We start from the raw sequence: 14,801 nt of genomic DNA, 5'->3' as shown, positions 1-14,801 counted from the left end.
ACAAACATGAGACCTTGGAAACACATATAATCAAAATGTCCCTCAAAATATTTTGTTCAGTGTATCCTTATATCTTCTTTACATATTCCAAGGATAACTGACCTAGGACGTAACGTAATGTCGTCGACGTTTGGAGCTTGTGTTCAAGTGTTATTCACTATACATAACGGCGGGTCTTCCTCAGGACTAAAACAGACCAAATGGCAGCCTTAATTGTATTCAAAGAAAGACACATATGGTGTGTTGGACATTTTTTTATTTTAACTATGTATATGTTAATGTGATGTATTGTTCTTTATGTTCTCTTGACAGCCCTTGACAATATAAATATGAAAAGAGATAGATATACATGTTTTGATATATGAAAAATAATGTATTTAAAACAAGTTAATGGTTGTGTTGTGTCAGTGGTTTTTAGATATCATTTTCTTGACAGATTTGTGTTATTTGAGTCAAGAGTAGTTTCACACATGTTTGAGGGATCATTTACTGGCCATTCCAGTATTTAACCCCTTCGATGCTGATGACGAGCTCAGCTCGTCATCACCCACGGGGGTCGTGTGCTGATGACGAGCTGAGCTCGTCATGGTGCCACTAAAATGGCATTTTCCAGCACACAGCGGGAAAACGCCTAGCATCCAAGTGGTTAATGTTTGATGGAAATAATTTTTTTACAATTCAAATCATCCGTTTCTGCAGCAACTCCAGCTAGGCTCTGGACGTCAGGCTGAGACCATGCACACCCGGCTGCACCTCTCACCATGCTGTGCTGCACCTTGCTATACTTTTACCTGGTGGTTTTGCTGTCGCCTCCCACCAGAATATGGACACCTCCAAAAACAGTTTAATCAAATTGATAAGGCTCTTAACAGTCAGATCTCCATCACCTACAGGCCTAGGAGACTTCCTCTTTGCCTTCTTCAGACGGTGTGTTAGCTGACTTCCAAACCTCACTCCAAGACGTGGATCTGCTCTAGCAGATTCACGGCCCACACATTAAAGAGCACACTTTTAAATCCATTGTTTAAAAATGTGACTATTAATAATAATTCCAGTTATTTTGGTCTGTCACTCTTAGATTGACTTCCAACTACACTGCACCTTGGTATCTCCTGGGCTACCCAAAATCTATACGCAAAAAGGGTCTTGCTATACTGACCTTCTTTTCCTTGCTCAGCAATCACTACCCTTAAATCTACCATCCAGAGTTGGGAATACTTCTCATACAGCCTTTGGTGGCTTTGCTTCCACTGTAAACATTCTCCTTATGTACTCAGCTAGAGTGCAATCCAGGATGCATCGCTTTCCGTCTTAACATTAGACTTAAATTCATGAGTCAGGGGAACTGAAGAACTGAGACCTGAAGGAGAAAATGTAATTTCCTCGCAAATAAGCAGCTAGGTTGCAGGACTGTCTAGTATAAGAAAGGTATGCCTTTTTAAAATGCCTCCCCCTCCCCCCATGTTTTAATGGATTTGGTGCTATATTGGTAACCTGCTGCTAAACAACTTCCAGTGCATGTGTGCTGACCCCTAAAACATAGAAAATGTATCTTTGAGGCCCTTTGATAGTTATTAAAAACCGAATTCATTGGTAAACATTTTAGTGCAAATGTTTGCCTCCCCCTAAGCACGTATAGCCCTGTGTCAAGGTCCTGACAGGCTCTCAGATTCCACATTGATTCAATTCAATTCATCAAGTTTTATTCGGTACATGTAAAAAATGACCATAAAAGCACATGAGAAAAACACAGTAAAACAGATATTGCAGAATCAGACAGAACGTACATACATACAGGTTAAAACATCATACTTTTCCTGGCATTAATTGATTGGTATAAAAATGTAGCAGTAAAAAAGCAAACATCGGGAGATTGCATATTAAAAATTAATTTCATAGCAATATTAATAGAACGGAGTCCACATTGATTCTAGTTAGCTGTCCCCATCCCCGAGCTGTCCCTGAAATTGTGCAAAGGTCCCTTATCAGAAAGATTCCTATCGGCAGGATTGGTATCTACACCCTGGTATCTCGACTTATGTCCCTAACATTGAGCAGTAACCAAAGGGGAAGATATTTAGCTTCCTATAAAGCGACCCTGAAGAAGAAAGGAGAGACATCTCTTCCTCCTTTGAACCTGTGGCCTCAGTCCTCCAGCAGAGCTCCTGGGAGTCGGTGAGCATTCGGAGCGCCCACTGAAACTCGGAACTCACATTTGCTTTCAACTGCCTTTGGACTCATAGGCATTGCTGTTAAAAGTGAAACTATGTTTTTGGACAGAAGGTGTTCTAAAAACGGAACTTTAAAAAAAAACAGTTTTCTGAGGGTTTAAGTTTGGGTCAGGTGCTAATAAGTACTGCAGTACTGCCCAGGCTGTATATTGTGAAAAGTACAGTCTCATACAATAACATTGACTTTTGAGACCTACGTTGTTTTCCATGGACCCCTTTTGCCCTTTATTTAAAAAAATCATACCTTTTCACTCCCCTTGCCCTTTTTTTTGTAATGTCGGTATCGTGTGTTTTCCACACCTTGCTGTTCCAGAGAGAGGAGACATATAGTCTTTCAACCGAGTTACCTTTTTTTTCACAACTGCAGAAGACAGAGGAGAGTTCACTTACGCAAATGTGTTATGTTGTGGAAATAAAGCCTTCGAGAAATCGTGCGTCCGCATATAACTTTCTTTCAGGGTCTGTCAGTTTTGTAGAATGAGAAAGCCGAGCAGTGTTATCAAAACAAGCGTTAATGGGCAGGCGTGCAGAGCGCAGCTCATGGGCTTGAGACCAGCCAGGGCGCATTAAAAAGGTGCCAATAGCGTGGGAGAACTTGGGCGAATGTTTGCTGTCGCATTACTCATTCGGCGTCACGTAGTATGCAGCCATCTTTAATGGTGTCTGTTTCATCATCCAGTGAAAACCACTCTGTTTTCCAGTTCACTTCCCGGTGACTATAAACACAGAATTATTGAATTACTTGCCACTGTCGCAGATTGTGGGGCCGAATAGATTGCCTGAGGGAACAAGTATGTCTCTTGTGTTTCTGAAATGATGGTATTTGAACCTCTCCTGGATTAAGTGTACGTGAAATGTGAGATGTTTCTGTCTAACTTTGTAAAAGAAATAGGTTTTTCTAATGGAATCGGGCGATATGCTTAACTGTTTTTCAAACCCATTAATTGTTAGGATCACCCACTCTTGCCAGTGATAAAAGTTTGCAATAATCCTTGGCTACCCAATGAGATGGTAAGTACAGCAAGTGGGAAAACATTAACTATAGTGTGCAGTAGAAAGTAAACATTGAGCATGTCCATGTGAGCCATCCATGACCCCCCTGCAAATGCCTGCCTTGATCCTGCAGAATGTCTGTAGCGCCAAATGCACCATTGCACATGTTCAATTGCAATCAAGTATTTATGTAGAATCTCATATTTTCTGTATGCAAACTGATGTTGATCACTCACTACTTAATGTTTCTTCTCTACAGGTTACTTGAATTAGGATTTGACAAGTTTATAAGAGTTGGCAGTGTTCGGAAAATTGCTAAACCCATATTACCGTATAGGTAAGTGTGTCTAGCTCATATCTTAACATGAGCCTTGAATGTTGTTGAAGTAAGGGTCATTGCCCGTTCTCTCTCCGGTTCATATACCCAGGTGAGTGATGTAACTTGGGGAGATAAAGAAACTGCATATTGCATGCAGGTTGCCTTCGATCAACTTTTTTTTTTAAGGACTACCTCATGTATCCATCTAAATATATTACATTTCGGCTAGGGTAGCAGCTTGCAAACAAAATATAATGTTCTTATGGATACTTTTAATTGCAGATTCATCTCCTTTAGACTATTCCCCAGGAGCCAGACTGAATCCAGATGTGTTTCTTTGCAGGTAGCTCCTTATGGCTCTGTGTCGACTCCTTACTGCCCTTGAGTGACGGACGGAGCCACATATAAATGCCACCCCTGCTTCCAGACGACAGTTCCTTTCTTCTGTTCCTTTAAACACAGATCTGGAACTCCGCTCCCTCTTTCATCGGTCTCCTTAAAACCAAATCCAGTGTGTAAGAGAGCAATGCCTCCTCCTAAAACTACAGACTTCAAACCATGCCTCGACTGCAGAAGACAGATGCCAGTCACGAACCTACACACTGAGTCTCTTATGTGTTTAGGCTCAGGGCACAGTTCCAAGTCGTCCAAGATGTTCATCCTCATGCACCCCCAAGGTGATCTGGGACTGAGAAGTGAAGTTGTTCATCACCGAACACAGGAGGAAGTTGTGTGCTTCGTGTAAGTCCCGCTCCCACTCCTAGTCGAGGGCATGGGCCCGCTCACGCTGCAGAGGTTTTTCACTGTCGAAGGGCTCTGGTAAGTCAAAGTCCAAATGAAAACACAATAATACAACGCGGGATTCGACCCCATCAATCCACTCTCTGTCTAAATAGAAGTTGCTAGGGCGTCGCAGTTTCAGTTGGGCTCCCTCCCAGTCTCTGATTGGGGAACAGATGCGCAGTTGATCTCAATCCACCCAGAATTTCCTGGGTCATCGCGATGCTGTAGCACATAGAGGCCTTTAGGGAGGCCATGCTGCGTATTTTGGCACTTTTCCAGCTCCCTTTGGCATGGCTTTGGGCAAGAAGGATCATCAGGGGCCTTAAGCCAGATTATCTTTAATTGAACACTATTCTAGATTATTTGTTGGCCCTCTCTGCCTTTTTTGCATACACTGGAACAACGATCCTTGTTTATTTCACCTGTTGTGGTGTGGTTTATTAAACGTTTGACACACATGTTCCCTCTCAAGTCATTTGTGATGCCACAGTTGGACTTTGGTCTTAACGTTTCACATGTGTTCGATCTTCGGTATGATGAACACCTTCGTGTTCAATCTTGTGACCCTCAAGGTTGTGTTCCTCATAGTGATCACTTCAGGCCATCGCATGAATGAACTCAAAGCACTGTTGGCGTAACTGCATTACACCGCCTTTTTTCCGAACTAGCTGTTGTTGAGGACTCAGTCAGTCTTTTTGCAGAAAGGTGTAACTCCTATAAACGTTGGGCAATGCCTCACCTTCCCATCATTCTTTGGCCCACCTCATTCCTCGAAAGTCAATGAAAGACTCCCATCAGTTGGACCTCAGACCTTTAAGCTTTTACATAAGTCGTACCAAGGACCATTGAGGGACATTTACCTTTTTTGGGATTCTCTGGGAGAAAGAAGGGTAAGGTTGTAAAGAAACGGACACCATCCAGGTGGATAGTGACTTAGATCTGCTATGCACTGCCTAAGAACCAGCCTCTGGAGGGACTGAGGACCCATTCTATTAGGACTAAGGTTGCTACCACTCTGTTGGCATGCAGAATGTATGTCCTTGCATATGCCAGGCTGCAACGCATGCATTTGGTGCTCATGTTCACAAAGCACCACTGCCTTGACAACCAGGTCCGACAGGAAGGACATTTCACCAATTTGGTGCTTAAGGACTTATTGATCTGAGTCCTCTCCACAGACCTTCTACCGTTGGGAGATACTGATTTAGTATCTATGTTCCTTCCCTTGGTGATGCTCTTACTGGGGGATACTCTACATAATCAGATTACTTACTCTAGCCTTCCCGTTCTGTGGAGTCGCCATTTTTTACCATCTAAAAAGGTCCCAAGTTAGAGATGTACACACTTGTACCTGTAATTGTTAATGCTCCACGTCTGAGGGCACAGAAAGTGTCAAGCAAGGAGTGGGACTTCAAAGCAGTGTTGCATGGCGCCACCTCGCAACGTGCAGGTGCACTTATTAGAAAAACTCTGGATCCAGTCTGGAACCTAGGGAATATTCTAAAGGTGAATAATCTGTGGCTAGATAGAATACCCACCAGAAAGAATGTTACAGAAGGTTAGTAACCTGTTTGCTTTCCAATGTTTGTCAATATTAGGCATTGCTTTGTCAAAGTGTCATTTTATTTTTAAGCTTTTCATATGATTACAGTAGTGTGACCTATTTTTCTGATTATGATAGACCTGCAATTCTCAGACTCCAATTACTGTAAAAGGTATGTGTGCCGAAGACCCATTTGCTTGTACACCAATGTTTTGAGAAACTTGACTTACCTCTGGACAAATGTACCTGTCAACCTCTAGGCTAACAGTCCAACACACAGTGTATTTGTAGGGCTCGCTCCTTGTTCTTCTGCCACGTTCACCTCCAGTGGTGACCTCCAGTCAGCAACTTATTTTGGGTTTGGTGATGCTTGACCATCAGTTTTCCAAATCCAAATATTTAGTGACCATACTAATAGTGAGTTTGAGAAACTAGCTATTTGGGTTTTCATCATATCTTCACCTGCAGCTTAGAACAATTGACAAAATCAAAAATTGCCATATTTCTCTCATCCTATGTGACTTCATTTGGCCCTTTGAACAGTGGTGGTTGGCAGTAAAGGGGGGGGCAGGGGGTGGCAGGTGAAAAGGGTGAAAAAATCAAACAAACAAAAAATACTTACCTCCTCGACCGGCCGCGTCTCTCCTTGCTTTCCTGCTGACCTCCCAGAATGAAAGCAGGAACTGGAAGCATACATAGGCTTCCTCCCCTAAGCCAATCGCAACTCTGCAACGCAGCGTTGTGATTGGTCTGAGCGTTGTCATTCGGCACTCAGACAGGGAATGGGAGCATGGGCAAGTCCCTCACCAGGCTTTGTAATGCAGCCTGGTGGGGAGCATGCAATGGGCGCATGACTGTTTGGCTGGCCCAAGACGGTCAGCCAAATAGTCATGCACACTTAGCGTGTGCCCTCCACTCCTCCCAATGTGACCCCAGCCCCGCCCACCTCAACCCAGTCCCACAGCTACCAAAAATAAATTGATAATAGCAAATGTATTATCATTTTATTTTTATTTTTTCACTGCTTGAAAGCTGTAGGGCGGCACTCCTCCCCTGCCTTTGAAGAGGGTGCCCCTTTCTGCATGGTTTCCCCCCACGTTTTGCCTGACATCTGATGCAACCTGACCTGATGTGCCCTGGGTCCCTGCCAATCAGGTTCCCAGGGCCTGTGTTTTTCCCCAAACTGTACCTTTCTACCCACATTTGGATCTTCTCTGACCACAGGTAAGCCCCTTGTAAAGGGTACCATGGGTGCCAAAGACACTGTGAGCAGGAAAGGTCTCTAAGGGCTGCAGCGCCTATTGTACCACCCTTGGAGGCCCTGCACCTTAACACTCACACACTGCCATTGCAGGCTACGTGTTTGGGTGCAGAGAAAACTGAAGAGCCGATATGGCACACATCTCTGTGTTCCATGCCTGCAACCCACTGTTTGACGCCTTGGTGAGTCACCCTTCTAGCAGAGTGCACTAGCCCTAAGGTGAGGGTACAGTGGCATGAACCCTGTACCCCTACATTGTCGAAGCCCATTCCTAGGCATTGTAAGTGTAGTAAAGTCATAAAGAGTATATGCTTCGGGAGTTGGTCATCATGAACTTCACAGCTCCATAATGGCTTTACTACAACCTGGGAAGTTTGGTAGCAAACATCTCAGCATGTTAAACCCACACATTGATGCCAGTGTTGGATTTAATGTAAAATGCGCTCAGAGTGCATCTTAGAGATGCCCCCTGAAAATCGACCAGCCCTGGCGTGGTTCCTGAATTGCTGCCCACCATTTGCCACAACCAGACAGGTTTCTGGGCCGCTGGGTAGACTGCCTTCGCTCTCTAGGTCCAGAAACAAAGCCCATCCTGGGCAGAGGTGTCATACTTCCTCCCCCAGGATAAGCTGGGTCCACGAAAGGGGAAGCTTCGCCTTTGAAATCTGTCCCTGCCCCCAGCAACTGGCTCACAACGGTTCTGCCCCCAGCAACTGGCTCCCAACGCTTCTGCGCCCACTTTGAGCAGAAGAATCGTTGAAAAACCGAGCTAGGAAGAGAGGTGTGCATACCTTTGTCAACCACACATCTCAGTCCCCTCCATCTCGAAGATGGGGGGGACTCATTCCAAAGAGAAAAACCCATTTCAGTTATTCTGTAACTCTCCACTGAAGAAAAACAAAGGTTTTTCTTGTAAAGCCCTCCCCCTCCAGGGTTACCTCTTGGTGTCATGCTTCATTATCGATACAATCCCATTCCTTTGCGTATTGGGGTGTGTTGTGACCTACGGTGGGAGCACTTTTTTTTGTTTATATACAATCATAAAGAAGCTGTTAGAAAAAGAAATGAGAGTGGGGGTTGTTGGTAAGTTGGTGTCCCTTAATTAATGTTATCTTCTAGTCAGTATGATTAAAAAATAGGGGGAGTTTTAGGTAATAGATTTGTAATGGATCTGTTCTCCTAAAACATGGTTCTCACAAATATTTTACCGTGGGACCACAAAGTTTGGTCTATGGTGTGACCGAGGGCCGTACTGATGCCAGCGGGGGGTGTAAAGTGGGTGCTTGGGAAGCAAAGCATGTACATCTGAAAGAAACACGTTAGTCATAGATTCCTTACCTTAGAATTACCCCCAGGGCGTCAGACTGGATCCGGAAAGTTTTCGTCAGCAGTACCCCTGCGCATCGGTAGGCGTCGTTGTGCGGCTCTGCATATGTTGTTGGCGTCGTAGTCGCCAATATGACGTCACTGGAGCTACTTAGATGCGCCCCACGCGCTGACGTCAGTTCTTTCTTTTTCCGCGCCAGCAAACGCAGATCCGGAGAGAGCGGTACCCCCAGTCACTTTTTGACAGAGTTATTTGTGGGACTCTTGTCTCAGTTTTTTGAGTCGTTGACTCCTGGTGTATAGGGATTTTAAGTTTTGCGCGGCTTGTCCCCTCATGATGTCGGTGACGGTCCTGCATCGTGAGTGTCTCTACTGCCTGGGGCGCGACCAAGACTCCGAGTCGTGCCTCGTATGCCAGGCCATGGCCCCGAAAACTTTGCGGGAGCGGTCCCGAAAGGTGCTGGAGGCCTGGGAGCCGGCTCCTCGTCGTACAAGGTCCCGGTCCTGGGAAGGTCGAGGGACCAGTTGCGGAGCCACCACCACCATCGTTCGATGAAGTATTCGCACACGGAGTCGGGTAAGGCGAAGTACAAGAAGTCGAAGAAGCGTCACCGCGCTACGCTTTCCCCTAGCCTGTCACACGACACGGCTGAGGCTGTGGGTGAGCCACCTCCGTGGCTTTAGCAGAGCCTGCACAGTTGCCACGGCCTTCAAACCCTTCTCGGGACTGTCTGCGACGCCGGCCCAGCTACAGGACTATCTGTCAGCTATGGCCCGCCTTTTCGACCCATCGGGCCCTGCCGGAATGCCTTTGGGCCCCACAGGTCCGACTGGGGGTCCTAGTTCTTCTTCGTTGCCGGTTACGGCCCAATGTCCTCGACAACTTCGATCTCGACGCTGAGAGACCCCCATGGATCCATGCATGGCTCCCAGCCGATGTCGGGTGGCATCGTACGACCTACATCGACGTCTATGGCACCACCACTGGCTTCCACCCCGACGTGGATACGGCGCCGGACCGGTGTCGATCAACGCCAAAACCGACGTTGATGGGGAATTTCAATCCCTTTCTCCATCTGCCTCCCTCTTTACCGCCTGCCCGGCAGGTTGGGGAGGACGGGAAGGACTGGAAGGGGTCTGAGGACCCTCTCGCAGCCCAGTGCGAGTTAGACCCGGACTGGGAAGAGGAATTGGAGGATGCAGGTGACCTGGATTTTACTACAGAACCTGGCACACTGTCTCCTTCTACCGTGTCTACGGAGGAGTGTGGTACATATTCTGTGGTGTTGCGTGGGGTCTCCGAGGCTCTCCACCTCGAGCTCCCTACAATGGCCATGAGGACTAACCTCCTGACAGAAGTGCTTCGGCCGGCATCTTCCTCTACGGAACCGCTGCTGCCTTTCAATGATGCACATTTGGACGTTCTTTTAGGCACCTGGTCCAGGCCCAACACAGGGACTCCTGTGGATTGGAACATAGCCCAACGCCATCACCCGGCCCTGGGCGGCCCCATTTTCCTCTCCCAACACCCTACCCCTGAGAGCTTGCTTGACCAGGCCTCTGCGTCCCCAAGCGCATTACGTTCCGCACCACCGGACAGGGAATCCAAGAAACTGGATTCGTTTGGGAAGAAAATTATTACTTCCGCCAGTTCAGAGCTGCAGTCTGTGAACACTACATGCCTCTTGGGCCGTTATTCCCGCTCTTTGTGGGACACGGTTGCGCAAGTGCTGCCTCAGTGTCCGGAGGAGGCCCGGATAGTACTCTCCCAAGCTATTGCTGAGGGGAGACACGGAGCCAAGTTCACAATTCGTTGTGGCCTTGAGACCGTCGACTCGCTGGGCAGGGCGATTTCCACGACAGTGGCGTTACGCCGCCAGGCCTGGCTTAGGACGACTGGCTTTTCTGAGGATGTCCAGAACAGTCTGATGGACATGCCCTTTGATGGCACTCGACAAGGCAGATAGTGTGTTGGAGCATTTTAAGGACTCATGGGCTACAGCCAACTCTTTAGGCCTTTCCGCCACATGCACTCCTTCTGCTACTGCTTTTCGCTCCTTCTGTGGCCAAGGAATGGGTGCCCAAACACGTTTGTTTCAGAGCCCCAAGCCTGCGCAGCAACAGTCTCTGCGCAGCCGCGGAAGTCAGACCCGCAGAGGTGGGTCAGGGGGCCAGCGGGCGGGTCAGTCCTCCACCTCCCCTGCCGCCACTGCTGCCAAACCTTACTAGTCTGGCGTTTCAGGCCCACCAAGCACCAGAGGGTGGCAGGATTCGCCATCACGTCCCCCACTGGCGCACCATCACTATGGACAGGGGAGTTTTACAGATTGTCCGAAGGGGATACTCCCTTCCCTTCGAGACCACCCCTCCAGCCATGCCACCTCAGTACCACCACATGTCAGGGATCACTTGGTACTTCTCCAGCAGGAAGTTGCGACCCTCTTGGCCAAGGGGGCAATGGAGCGCGCACCGATGCCCGAAGTAGGTCGTGGTTGTTACTCCCACTGCGTCCTATCTTAGACCTTCAGATCGTCAGTCGCTTCCTCCAGAAGAAGTAGTTCAAGATGCTCACACTTGCTCAGGTCTTGTCTGCCCTAGACCCGCAAGACTGGATGGTAGCATTGGACTTGCAGGACACTTATTTTCATATCCCCGTCCTGCCGGCCAACCGGCGTTACCTACGGTTCACAATAGGCCACGAGCACGTACAGCTCACCGTGCTCCCTTTTGGCCTCACCAGCGCCCCTCGGGTGTTCACGAAAGTGATGACGGTGGTCGCAGCTCATCTGCGCAGATCAGGAGTTTCAGTCTTCCCCTATCTCGGCGACTGGTTGTTGAAGGCGGGCTCGCCCCAGGCAGTCGTCTCCCACCTCCAGACTACGGCCAACCTCCTGCATTTGCTGGGGTTCTCCATCAATGTGCCGAAGTCGCACCTGATTCCCTCAGAAGCTCCTCATTATCGGAGCGGTTCTGGACATGGTGCATCACCATTTGGTTTCACCTTAAGTGAGCCATAGTCCTACACATCTCCTTCACAGATGCTTTCATTTATTGGGGCAAACTGGGACATGACGAGGTTCAAGGCCTTTCCTCCACCGCAGTGAGTCTGGGACACTCAGGCTATGATCCAGATGATTCTGGTTCAGTCCTGGATATGGATTAGGATGGATCTAAAACTTCTTGCTCTCCTCGCCTCGTGCATCCTCCTTATCAGCAATACTAGATGCAATGGAACCTGTAATTCCAGTGAATCCAGCATCAAGGATTTCTCTCCAACTTCCTACAGGTAGCCCAAGATCTCTATGGTGGCCCACCGATCCCACTGCAGCAGACTGCTCTCCCTTCCCCAACCAGAGATCACAGAAGTGATGAATGCAGCGCTGCTTGGTTGGGATGGTCATCTAGGCCAGGTGGAGATTATAGGTCTCCAGTCTCCAGCAGAAAGCCAGCTCTATATCAATCTACTTCAGCTCCTGGATATTCATTTGAACTTAAAGGCTTTCCTGCCAACTGTCAGGGGAGGATGGTGCTGGTTCTCACCGATAGCACCATTGCCATGTAGTACTGCATCAAGCAGGACGGAATGAATGGAATCCTGGGGCCTGTGTCTAGAGGCTTTGCACCTCTGAAGGTGGCTGGAGCAGTAGAAAGTTTTGCTTGTGGCAAAACTCCCTGGCAGGTTTCCTGAATGCCAGAGAGGAAGAATTGAGCAGACATTGTTTGTCAGATCACAAGGGTTTCTGCATTGCGAGGTAGTGCAGCGTGCATTTGGTCCATGTGGAGATGCCTGGCTAGATCTGTGTGACACCATCGAGAATTCTCACCTTCAGGATTTTTCCATGTTGCAGTTTCCACCGGAGCGCTCGAGCTGGAATGGAACATGGAACTCCTAAATGCCCTCCGGCCACTACCTCTTCTGCCCCAAGTTTTGAAGAACATCAGGAATGGCCAGGATAAAGTTATTCTAATTACTTCAGACTGAGTCAGCAGAGGATGGCACTTGAGGATCTCCTGTCTCAGCAACAGAGAATTCAAACTCCCGCAGCTTGCACCACAATGCATGGATATTGAGATGCAATTGCCTGTGTTTTGTGTTGCCGGCCGAGGTGATGGACGGTCACTGCTAGATGCCCTTCACAAAATCCATCTATGCTTGGTTCGGGGACTAATATGTTTCCTGGTGCCTGAAACTCTGACCCCTTACAAGCTAAGTTTTCTAATGTTATTTTGTTCTCTTTTTAGCCCAGCAAAGTCTTGTAGTGGGCACTGCAAAAGGTTTTTTGGCAGCCGTTTCAGCCTTTCGACCTGTCTGCTTTTGCCGGACTAGTCATCCTTGTTTAAATCATCAGTTGTGATGCAGTTAAACGTTTGACGCACATGTTCCCTCCCAAGCCTTTTGTGATGCCTCAGTGGGACCTTAACTTTGCAGCTGAAAACTGTGTTCCTTGTTGCAGTTACGTCAGCTAATTGAGGGTGGCTCTTTCATTGCAACTACACTGCACCACCTTCCAGTTATGGCTTTTGCCATATAAAGTGTGAGGGGGATAGTAACAATTAAATAAACAAGCATTTACAATGCAACGGTTTCGCCTTTGGAAAAGTTTGAGCTATTGGCATTGTGAATGACAAACTTTTTATTTATGTGTTGGTTTTGAAAACAGATAAATAAATGGCATTGTCATTTACAATGGCAATAGCTTAATCTCTCGCAAATGCGATTTGTATTGCAACTATTTCAGTTATCATTTTGCACTACGATGAAAACTGGCTTGTGCATTTACTCCTGCAGAAGAGTATCAAGAGGAGAGTCAGCAGGTGTCCCTGTAGGAGGTAGTGTATTCAAGACTGTGCAATACAATACATGCTCCCTTCTCAACTCACTTGGTCTCGAACGCCCAGTCATACACTGCACCACCATACATTGCGACAGAAATCTGGACATACATTAAAAGGAAAAAAAACGCCTGTTTGTCTATAGTTGATTGTACTCGGTGGCCTTGAGAGAGGAGGCAGAACTGTGGTGAAACTGCTGGGTTTGTGTGTACGAGGGAGGAGAAGAGTCGTATTTGTGACAGAACTTCTGGGGGTGGGCGAAGGAGCTGGGAAGACCTGGCACAAGAGTGGAGGAACGGCAGGGCGCACTGGGGCAGTACGCGATGCCGGTCGAGACGCCTTGGTAAGATGTTCATTGGCCTTGGGCTGGATGTGGCCCCCTGAAGGGTTGGGGGGCCAACAGAAGAGTTGGGCCCCCCTCCGACCCCCACACAGCGGCCTGCGTTACGCCCCTGATGGTGACAGGTGTTTATTGAACTCATGCTCAGGGAATTTACTTTGGAAGGATGAAATGTTGAGTGGTCCCGTCTGTCGTCTCGATTCACTGTTCACTACAGGCCCCTGCATCAAATTGATGACTAGCTTACCTGAGTGTCCAAATCCCAGCCATACCCTGTAACCGAGTGGCACCGCATCAGTGAGGCACCCCTAAAGCCCGCCAGAGCCCCAACTGCACGCACACCTCGGGCAGCCTAGACGCGTAGTATGATGCAAACATTGTCCCCCCCCTCCCCACCCCCGTCGCAGTCCAGTCCAGGGTGGGCCATCACGGACTCTAATGGGCACACTCGTAGTAGCAATATCGACGCCATGACACAACGATGGCTGGACGTTAAATACAGTAAAACACGTGGCCAAGCGGTGCAGTTTATAGCTCAATTTTAAAATAAAATGTTTAAAAGCCCATATATTTTACAAGCAGCTCTGACGGCTCTCATGAAACACACCAATAACGAAGAAACAAATATGATGCTCCCCAGAGGCGCAACTAGAACCAAATTCCGGGGGGGGGGGGGGGGGGGCTAAGAAAAAATTTCGGGGGGGGGGGGGGGGCTGAACCTTTAATCAGTAGGCAGAGTTGAGCTGCAGGGCGTCCAACAAGGGGTGAAACAACAGCAAGGCCTAATTAACATTCAAATGGTCTTTTAAAGACCTGTGAAACGTTCGGGTGTGGCTGTGTGTGTGCCCGGGATCTGTCTCATCCCGGGCTGCCACACACGACGGGGGGGAGGGATGGGAGGGGGCTGAAGCCCGGTGAGTCCAATGGGTGCTGCTAGCCTGTGCTCCCCAGTAGTGCTGGGGGGAAACCCAAGAAAACTTACTTGACAGATTTTGGGGTCAGGCTCTGAATTTTTCAAATAACTGGCTCAAATGTTATAGCCAGTTCAGATGATACGGTGCATGCAATTTCACAGGACTCTTCCCACCACGCCAGAGGGGCTTTAGGAGACCTGAGTTTGATCTTGCAGCGCCCCCACATTAGAGCTTGCAGCCAGTTCGAGAAGGGACGTA

The 14,801-nt window shown here is 48.0% G+C and overlaps 1 protein-coding gene across 1 annotated transcript in view; it reads left to right on the top strand.

Moving 5' to 3' along the window:
• The window catches only part of ZGRF1 (zinc finger GRF-type containing 1), a 289,898-nt gene that overhangs the window by 89,153 nt on the left and 185,944 nt on the right, over positions 1-14,801 (top strand). The window contains exon 6 of the mRNA XM_086963269.1: positions 3,484-3,561. Within this exon, the coding sequence (XP_086819395.1) occupies positions 3,484-3,561 (78 nt within the window). The remainder of the gene's footprint in view (positions 1-3,483; positions 3,562-14,801) is intronic.

This window comes from Lissotriton vulgaris, chromosome 3_1 (genome assembly GCF_964263255.1).
Source record: "Lissotriton vulgaris chromosome 3_1, aLisVul1.2, whole genome shotgun sequence".
Taxonomy (NCBI): Eukaryota; Metazoa; Chordata; class Amphibia; order Caudata; family Salamandridae; genus Lissotriton; species Lissotriton vulgaris.
The sequence above is the reverse complement of the archived record's forward strand: the minus strand, read 5'-3'. Positions and strand labels throughout refer to the sequence as shown.